Source organism: Pan paniscus, chromosome 21, assembly GCF_029289425.2.
Source record: "Pan paniscus chromosome 21, NHGRI_mPanPan1-v2.0_pri, whole genome shotgun sequence".
Taxonomy (NCBI): domain Eukaryota; kingdom Metazoa; phylum Chordata; class Mammalia; order Primates; family Hominidae; genus Pan; species Pan paniscus.
Window position 1 is genome coordinate 20,601,039 of NC_073270.2, and position 10,213 is coordinate 20,611,251.

Below are 10,213 nucleotides of genomic sequence, written 5' to 3' on the forward strand. Positions count from 1 at the left end.
AAGATGGTATAATTCTTCCAACTTTCCTGAATGCTTGAAAACTTCAAAAGCAGCATGCTGGGTTTAAAAACACTACATAGACTCAAAATAATTTAAGTAAAGTGGGGAAGGGAGAGAGAGTACATTGGGCAGAGACCACATTGCTTCTGGAACATTATCCAGGGAGTGGCATCCGGGGTCTCTCCGCTTCCAACCTCACTCTGACCAGTCCCCGCTGCCCCACAGAACACTGGCCTCCTTATAATGCATATTCCAAATGAGACTTCATGGACATGCCTTATTCATTCATCAATTACGTTTTAAGCACGTGGTCTCTGCCCAGCCCTGTGCCGGGTGGAGGGTAAAGTCAGACGTGATTCCTACCCTTGCGGTGTCTGTAATCTAGTAAGCTATTGTTCAGTGATAGGTTTAGAAAAGAAGCAGCCTCGGGTGCAAGGAAGTGGACCCAGCCCCCAATTATTCAGAAGGTATTACACACCAGGCCCTGTTCAACAGTTTTAACATGGATTAATTCAGTTCAACCTCATAAGCACCAACAAAGCAGGAACTGTATTATCCCCACTTTACACTTTGAAAAACTGAGGCTTAGAGAAGTTCAGTTACCCATCCATGATGATACAGCAAGTGAGTGACCAAGAAGAGATTCAAAACCCAGGAAGTTAGCTCTGGAGTCCATGCCTTAAACCAGAGGGTTGCAAACATTTTCTATAAGGGGCCAGAGAGGAAATATTTTAAGCCCTGTGGATCATACTGTCTCCATCAAAACCACTCAGCTCAGCTGCTGTCATGTGAAAATAGCCATTGATGATACACAAATGAATGAACTGAGTTCCAATAAAATTTTATTTACAAAGACAGGCTGGAGCCAGATGCCGTGGCTCCTGCTTGTAATTCCAGCACTTTGGGAGGCCAATGCTGGAGGATTGTTTGAGGCCAGGAGTTTGAGACCAGCCTGAGCAACATAGCAAGATCCTATCTTTACAAACAACAACAACAAATTAGCTAGGCATAGTGATGTGTGCCTATAGTTCCAGCTACTTGGGAGGCTAAGGCAGGAGGATCACCTGGGCACAGGAGTTCAAAGCTACAGTGAGCTATGATTTCACCTCTGCACTCCAGCCTGGACAACACAATGAGACCCAGTCTCTAAAAAAAAAAAAAAAAAAAAGAGGCAATGACTCCTGCCCCAAACCATCCATAGCTGCAGCAGCTGGGAGATGTTTGAGCTGGGCCAGAAGGCAGCTGAAGGAGCCGTCGTTCCTGCCTGTCACATCCTGGTGGAAGTACAAGGGTCAGACAGCAAGGAGTAAATACAGGCTTTGAGAGCCCAGGTCTCTAACAATGAAAACACAAAAATACACCCCTGGGTGTGTGTAGTAGTTCATGACCAAAGGAAGGCTATAGAGAAAAAGGTGAGAAGTTAAAAACACAGAAACTCCACAAAAGAGTGAGTTGCCTATGGCCTCTGGAACCAGATTTAGAATTTCAGCCACACTGTTCTTCGAGATTTCATGTGAACATAGGAAGAGTAAAGTTCAAAAGCTTTGGTTTAACAGGATTCCTTTTGAAAATGTTTGGCCAAAGGGAATTTTCCTGCTAGGAGCTTTGCTGTCACTGGCTCTTGGTTTCTTAAGGGCATGAAATCACTTTACTAAGTTCTTGTTGCTGACAAGGGTTTGACCCTGGAGCTCAGAGGGCAAGCTGTGCTGGAAATGCATTGCCCCTCTCAGAAGATATCTGTGTGCGCAGTGCTGAAAGTTAAGAGCTCAAAAGGATTCCTGAGTGTTTATCTACAGTTTCACATCTACCCAAGGGTGACTGAGGATAGCTCCAAGAGCCTCTTTCTCTCTCCTAGGGGTTGCCATCTTGCTCTGAGGAGCCCATCTCTCCCATTCAACATTGACCAGAACACAGGGGATTATCATAGTCAGTGTGGACAGAATATTTGGAGGAAGAAAATCTTCAATACAACCCATTTGCGATGCAGTCTTGTATGTTGGCCTCTTTATACCAACCCAGCTGATGAAAGTGGGAAAGTCTATCCACAGTCAGGTTGAGTGTGTGCATGAAGTTAAGCCACAAGCTGGACTGTGACTGGGCCGATCTGCCATTTTTCCACGCTGAATTAACCAGGTTAAGCCATTGCTCTAGTGTCGCAGAGATATGACTTGAGTCTTCCTTTATTCTCGGGAAGGCATTTGGTGGCAGGGAAGCATGTTCCAGCTGGGGGCCAGCAAATGGTTGACTCACAGGGATTGCAAGTCACGAGAGAAAGAGTCCAGCTCAATCTCTCTGTGACAGGACATCACTAAGTCACATCTTCGCAGAAAGGGTTGGCTGTTTAGGGCATATGGTGTCCCTATTTTCTGTCCTGTCAGAAAATAAACCTGACACACCCACCTATGGAGACTCCTTCCCATATGCACACTCCAGTAGTGAACTGGTGCAGTCACGCCAAGAGGTACCTTAAACCCTGTCAGAAGGGCCCAGAACCACTCCTACTCGATAATTACCACTTAGTTGTCTAACAGAAACAACGCACAAATCAACCAGCCTCACTTTCCCTTCCCAAGAACGTAGAGAAGCTTTTCACTCCCTGCAGGAGAGTGTACATTGGTTGGGGTCTGTAGTCCTCAAACCTGAATGCACACAAGCATTTCAAAGAAAACATGTGAAAAATGAATGTCAAGATCCCTTCCGCAGAACCCTTGGAGAACAGAAGTGGATCTGAGCTTTATGCTTTCTCTAAATCAGTGGTTCTTAAACTTTCCTGTGCATCAGAATCACCTGGAGTTAAAGCACAGATTCATGGGCCCTGCCCCAGGGTTTCTGATTCAGGAGTTCTGGGTGGGGCCTGAGATCCTGCATTTCTAACAAGTTCCCGAGTGCTGCTGCCGCTGCTGGCCCCAAAACCACCCTCTGAGAACCACTGCTCTAAGGAATCTCTTCTATTTTGGGGCAGCCGGCCTCATGACTTTGGTCAAAGGCAGAAGCAGTGTCTTCCCTACATCATGAAAGAAACTATTTGGCCTTTGTCAGCCAAGTCAGCACCCCAGTACTCTCTACCTGCTCTGCTTGATATTATAGCCACAACCACATGTGGCTCTTTAAATGTAAATTTGGTTAAAGATGAGATTAAAACTGTTTTTTTTTTTTTTCAGTTGCATGAGACACATTTCAAATGCCCAACAGCCACCTGTACCTAATGGCTACCATGTTGGAGAGCACAGATATAGAACTTTTCCATCACCACAGAAAGTTCTGCTCATCAGTGCTATTCTATAGAAACTCCAAGGCTGGGTGCAGTGTCTCATGCTTGTAATGAGCCACTTTGAGAGCATGTTGGGCTGCTTGTAATGAGCACTTTGGGCGGCTGAGCTGGGAGGATCACTTGCTTCCAGGAGTTCAAGACCAGCCCAGGCAATGTAGTGAGACCTAGTCTCTACAAAAAATCAAAAATCAGCCAGGTGTGATGGTGTGTGCCTGTAGTCCTCAGGAGGCTGAGGTGGGAGGATCACTTGTGGCTGGGAGGTTGAGGCTACAGTGAGCCAAGATCACACCACTGCACCCCAGCCTGGGTAACAGAGTGAAACCCTGTCTCAAAAAAAAAGAAGGAACTCCAAATATGCTTCTCTTTTTCTCTTCATTGGCTGTTATCCCCATTCTGCAAAAAACAAACCTCCAAAAATCCCTTTACTAACATCAGAAATGGAATTTTAACTTTTTCTTCTGTTTTGTTTGCCCACAACAGCAACCCTCCTCCACTTCTTCCCATCAAGTTAGAGGAAGGACAGAGACATTTTGGTGCAAAAGAGATGAAAAGTTTATTCATATTTTTCCGCCCATGTCATGAAATTCATCCTAAAAGCAGTACGGGTTTGAGAAAGCAAAAGTTCCCCAGAGGTAAAGGAACACGTGGACAGGGATGTGTTGTGGGCCACAAGAATCTCACAGTCCCGGATGGAGGGTTCAGGTGGCTGTGGGGCACTCCAGCCGGGGGCCTGCTATTGACAGTAAGGCCAGGATGGGACTGAGAGTGGACAAGACAAAGACAAGCCTTGGGTTTCCAGAAGAGCACACGTCTCAAGTATAAGCTGTGGAGCTGGCTGCTGAAGCTGTCTGTTGCTTTTTCATTCTAGAGGGGAGATGTGGAATCACTGCTACTCAGAGTTGCTTGGGCAGATGCCTTTTCCAAAGCCTAACTCTGTTTTGGAAGCCTAGCTTGTCAGAAGCCTAACTCTAACCCTCTCTTACAGATCCGGCTGAATAGCAGGGGGCTGATCTACTCCGTGGGCTTGCTCCTGGCCTCTGTTTTTGTCACGGTAGGTTGGCAGCTCTCTCCTCGTACTTGTGTTTGCCTGTTCTTTCCTCCCCTTGGGTTCTTTGGAGACCAGATGAGCTTGGTCTCCTGGTGACTGGGGACAAGCAACCTCCTTGTCCCATCTCCTGGCTCTTTCTTCTAGAAGTGAGTCCTAGCAACCCACTAGAACACCTTCTCCCTTTCTGAAAGAAGCCAGCCTTCCTCTCAAAGGCATGGCCCTATCTTACATAGAAAGCAAACCATTTTCCCAAATGCAAAGAGAAGATCCCACTTTGTCTGCAATATGAGTCATGGAAAGGTAGATTCCAATTCATTGATTGTTCCAGGTTCCCATACGAATCCATGAATTTGGCTAATACTTGGAAACTAAAAATATATTTTATTGACAGTACATTTTGAGGCCATTCCACTGTCTCAGCCATTACGCCCACTTGCGTACTTTAATATTCCCAACTCAACTGTTGTGTTTGGAACAAGTTCACACCAATGCATGGACTCATCCACATGAAGCATCCATTAACATACAAATATGCTGTTGGCATTAATAAGCATTGAGACACAATATGTTTTTTCCTTAATTATTCAAGGAAGTAGTCATTGAGTTACACCTGGCATGTTGTTAGCATAAATATGCCAGAGAATGGGAATTCAGAAGGACAGGCAGGAAGCAAAATAAGTAGTTTACAGGATCAGGGTGTGCATTGAATGTCAAGATTTCACCAAAGCTAATACTGCCTTATACAAAAGTGAAAATCGACATCATTCATGCTCTTATGGTTTAGGAGGTCCTGCAGTTCTGCTATGACTTGGAGTGGTGATATTTGTAATAGCCACACACCGTACTTAATGTTTTGTATACATATCTTCCCATTTGGAGCTCATCATGCCCCCCATGAGGTGTCACTAAGATCAGCCTATTATACAAATGAGCGACTGAGGCCTAGAGAAGCTAATTGACTCCTTTTTATTGACACCAAGTGAGTGGAGGAACAAGCATCTGACACCAGGGTGCACAATCATAGCTACGGTGCATCTTTTTAGGCTATGCTATAGTTATACCATCTACAGGAGACCTGGCTAACCACTAACTGGGCTGTCAAAATGAGGTTACCAAAATGCTGAAGAGAGGCACGTTTGGGGGAGGAAAAGCAATTTTAAACATCTTAAGTTTGCAATGCCTGTTTGACATCCAAGGGAAGAGGTCAAGAAAGCCATTGGAAATATAAGTCTGAGTTCACGACAGATGTTCAGTCTAGAGACACCATAGTGTAGATGGTATTTAAAGCCCTGCAGTTGGGAGAGATCTCCAAGTGAATGAGTGTACACAAAAGAGAGAAGAGCCCCAAGATCTCAGTGTTGAGGCAGTCTGATGCTTACAGGTCAGGACGATAAGGAAGAAACACCAAAAGAAACAGAGAAGGAACAGTTTGGAGATGCAGGAATAAAACCAACAGAGTGCGGGGTCCTGGAAGCCACCTGCTGGAGGGTTTTTCAGATGGAGGGAGCTGTTGGCTGAGTCAGGGAGAGGAGCCCTGAGCATTGGCCATGGGAGTTAGCAATGCAAAACCATTGGTGCTAATGAGAGGGTAGTGCTGTGGAGTCAAGTGGAATAAGTTAATAGAGAATGAAAGGAGAGAGATTGGAGACCGTGGGCGGACATTCACAACTCTTTCATGTTATCTGACTGTAAAGAAAGGAGAAAAATGGAAATTCAGGAAAAAAAGTGTTATTTTAAGATGAATAAGATAACAGAATCTTTGTATGCCAATTAGAATAATCCAGGGATGGAGTTGGGGCATGTGCTAGAGGAGAGGGAGTTGCTGGAACCAGGTCCTTAAGAAGGGTGGGAGATGGGATCTGGGGCATGCAGGGTGGAGTTGACCTCACTGCCAGGAGAGAAGGCAGGGAGGTGGGGTTGGGAGCTCTGTGCCGTGGGGATAAGTGAGGACGGGGAAGTGAGTGTCGGAGATTGGAAGAAAGGGGAGAGGTGTGAAGTAGCCGTCTGGGGAAGGGAGAGACAAGGGACTAGGGAAGGATGAGATGCCTGCTGAAAAGCATGAATGACCCACTTAATGTCAGTGGTCTCTAATTTAAAATAAGACCCATCCGCATGGCTGACCGATTTCCTCCAACCCTGATGGACAGCTGCGTGGATGCAGCATGAACCAGATTGGGACTTGGCTTGAACTGAAGGGCTATGGCTTAGCCAAGCAAGGACAACCGAGCAAGAGAGAGGCCAGGGAATCAGGGTGGATGCCCTGGAGTGACTCCAGCGAGTGTGGGTGGAATTGAATCAGAGGAAGGAGAGAAGGAAAGGGGCAAAGTGGGTGAAGCCTAGAGAAGTGGTGATGGTATCAATGAGGTATGGGCTATGGGCATTTGCAGAGTTGTGGGAGCTGGGGAATCAGGCGGAGTAAGCTAGAAAGGAAGAGATTTGAGTCAGAAAGTGGGATGAGTGACACTAAGATAAGACAGATGCTTCTGTCACTGCCAATAGCAACATCTAGGCCCCAGTGCCACCCAGCAGACCTTTCTGCAGTGAAATGGCCTGCACCTGGGCTGGACAGTACCACTGGCTATGGTTGGCTGTAGCACTTGAAATGTGGAGCTGTGTTTTAATTTTATTTCATTTATATTTGGGTAACACATGGGCTGGTGGGTGTGAGTGGCTGAGGCCAGATGAAGGATGAGGACTTGATGGGGCAGGGTGTTGGAAAGAACCTCTCCCCTCTGGAGGCATTGAAATCACAGAGAAAGTCAGCAGGAGTGCAGTGGAGAGTGGCAAGAGCCGGGCGGAAAGCTTCAAGGATAGGCAGTGGCCGGGGTTACATCGTTGGCTGCAACAGGCAGAACCAAGAGGAACTGTGGGAAGAACCGAGATTCCAGGCTCAGTGTTTTTAGGGAGGAGAGAAGGAAAATGGTCTGGAAGCAGCCATGATTTGCTGTGGGGAGGGAGGAACTTCCTCACCTCCAGACACAGCCGTAGGAAGAGATGCAGCCACCACCGCCTGAGGACTGAGGGGTCAGTGTCCCCAGGGGAGTGGGGGTCTGCTTAGAGCAAGATGGGGAAGGCCCAGAACAGATGAAGGGCCCACAGGGGTGTGGGGTTGGAGCTTCGTGAAAGAGGGTTGGCTGCTGGGATGTGCTTGTGAGTCCTGCCATTTGTTTTAGTTATTTTTCTACAACCAGCAGCTTCTGGCTTCCTTTCTTCCTGATGTTGATGTTCTCACCTCCCACAATCCAAGACGAGAGGTGGATTTTGCAGGCTCAGAGAGGATCAGCACCCTGCCCGAGGCCCATAGTCAGCAGCCCTTCCCCGGGTCCCCTGGTTTCCCCTACCAACCCCCCAAAGGCTGCTGCCTCCTCCTGGTGCCCTCTGAACCTGTTCTGTGCCCTGCAGGTGTTCGGCGTCCACCTGAACAAGTGGCAGCTGGACAAGAAGCTGGGCTGTGGGTGCCTCCTCCTGTATGGTGTGTTCCTGTGCTTCTCCATCATGACTGAGTTCAACGTGTTCACCTTTGTGAACCTGCCCATGTGCGGGGACCACTGAGCCGCCGGGTGCCCACAGAGGCTCAGCTCCTTCTTTTCTGTGCAATACGAGACCCGGCCGCACCCCGAGTCACACAGGCCCCCGGGGCCACGGCGTTCGTCTCTCCTGTGCTGTCCTCAGGCCTCCACTCCTGTTTTGGTGGCCCAGGCTCTCCCCTGCCCCATCCTCGCTCCCCCACCTCCTTGGGTCATGCCCACCCACCCTTTCCTGCCTCCTCCGTGTGAAGACATCCAACATCCACGTGACTTTTCCAGCTCCATTTTTGAACAGTGACTGAGATTCTAGAAAAACTGGCTGCTAACTGGCCTGAGCCAGGCAACACTGATTCCAATCCCTCCTCCTTTTTTAAGTTATTTGATGGAAGACTCACCTAATTTGTGACCTGAGACTGTTGAAGAAATAGAGAGGATGGGGCCCGTTGATTACAGAGAGCATTTGGGATTTTGTTTGGTTTGGAGATGATGCCTAGGTTACTGGGTTTGGGGGGATTGTTTTCTTTTGGGGGTCTTTCCCTTTTACTCCTTTTCTTCCAGAGATCAAGAGCTTCTCTTGCATCTTCTTCCACTGGGCTCTGGATTAATCAGTTACCCAAAGGCTGCACCTGCCGTGTTGTCTGGGCTTGCATCCCAGATGTGTTGGAGTATGCATGGATGTAGTGCTTTTTAGAGGAGCCACTGGGCAAGGCCACCAAGAACAAATGCATGACACTTTATAGCCACGGACGCCTCGCTAAAGTCTTATGGGCGTCCCCTGGGGTTGGGGGGGCACAAGGTTTTGGAGGAAGAAGACAACTTCCCTCATTCCATCATCACCATCTCTTTCTCACTAGGTTCTTTCTAGTTTTCAAGCAATAGTTCTAGCCTGCCTTGGACAAGGGGGCCCCAGTTAAACAAACTACCCATCCATGAGGTGCCAGGCAGTCAACAACGGAAGCTTCCCCAACTTGTGAGTCCCTGAGATGTGCTCTTGTTGTTTGGCATTTGGGGTGACAGGGAGTGACCCAGAGGCCACCACTGCTTTTCATGCAGGAGTTATAGACACTGGTTTCTTGGAAAATGGAGAGAAGCGCACTTTGCACAGACGTCGTCAATTAAGTCCCAATTTGCCACTTGGTATTGAGTACACTGGACCCTGACCGCTGGCTCTTGGGCAAACGTCCTTCCTCACGGGGCGCCTCCGCCAAGCCGGCCCAGCTGCACCCCTCCCTTCCTGGAGGGATGGCCAGGGAAGGAGAAAACAGAGAACTGACACCTTTGAAACCACAGAATGTGTTACATGCAGACTCGCTCAAGGGCATAAGTTATTGTGAACGTTTTTGCCAATCACTGCTCAACAGCCCTGCTAGATTTTGTATGATGCTGAATTATTACGCAGACTAATTCCACCCAGTTGAGACACACCCATGCTTGTTCACTTGTATTTATTGAAACTGTGGATTCTTGCCCGTGCTGTCCCTTGTATTTACTTTAAGCACTGATCACTTATCATTCATTCGGTATGGTTTTCCCTGTCCCTTGTACACATTCTGGTATGAATTTGTAAAAATAACCTGCTACAAATTGGTTGAATGTTTCTGTCTGTGGTGCGAACCAGCATTAACGGATGGGGCACGTGCCCAACTGAGGAACAGGAGAAGAAATCACCAATTTGGGCTCTCAGAGCTAAGACACACTTATTGATTCTGTTGCACATTTTGCACTGGTTTATGGCGATTGTTTTCTTGGACAGATAGTGTAAAATAAACTTCTCTGTTCTCTATCCTTCCCAGAGCAGAGTGCATTACTTTGTCCCCTGGAAAGCTGTGCATTTTTCATTGAGGCGAATGTATGGGAGGTAAAATGATTGTAGTCACTATGTGGCCAGGTATTTGCCACCTGCTGTTTCTGCGTTGCCTCACCTGGAAAGCTGGCATACGTGTGGCAGATTACGAGAATGAAGTGGCCAGCTGTGGGTCCCCTCTAAATCTTGAAGGGACTTTAGGCCTACCATCTTGTCACAGAATTCCAGAACTGTACCTGTCCTAGAATACATTAGTTAGGAATTCATTCTTTCCATTGAACATGAGAGAAGGAGCATCACAGTACTGATGATGACATCCTGGAGTGGCCAAGTTCTCCATTCTGTCTGATTTTAGTAGTTCTTAATCGTGAAAATTAGGATTTCCCCAAAGCTGATTCCTTAAAAGTGACAATAACATAGTTGTAATAAGCCATGTTCTGATGCTAGATGATGCTCAAGAAATAACTACCACATCTAAATTAGTAAACACAGAGAGCTAGGCTTCCACCAGAAATGCAGCATAATTCATTTATAAGAGGCAGAAGAAAAATAGCCACTAATCC

At 47.3% G+C, this 10,213-nt stretch overlaps 1 protein-coding gene across 1 annotated transcript in view; it reads left to right on the top strand.

The window, feature by feature from the left end:
- Positions 1-9,631, top strand: part of SLC24A3 (solute carrier family 24 member 3) — a 512,775-nt gene extending 503,144 nt beyond the window's left edge. Inside the window, exons 16-17 of the mRNA XM_008962961.5 lie at positions 4,257-4,322; positions 7,722-9,631. Coding sequence (XP_008961209.3) covers positions 4,257-4,322; positions 7,722-7,871 — 216 coding nt within the window. The 3' untranslated portion in view covers positions 7,872-9,631. The remainder of the gene's footprint in view (positions 1-4,256; positions 4,323-7,721) is intronic.
- The last annotated feature ends 582 nt before the right edge of the window (positions 9,632-10,213 follow it).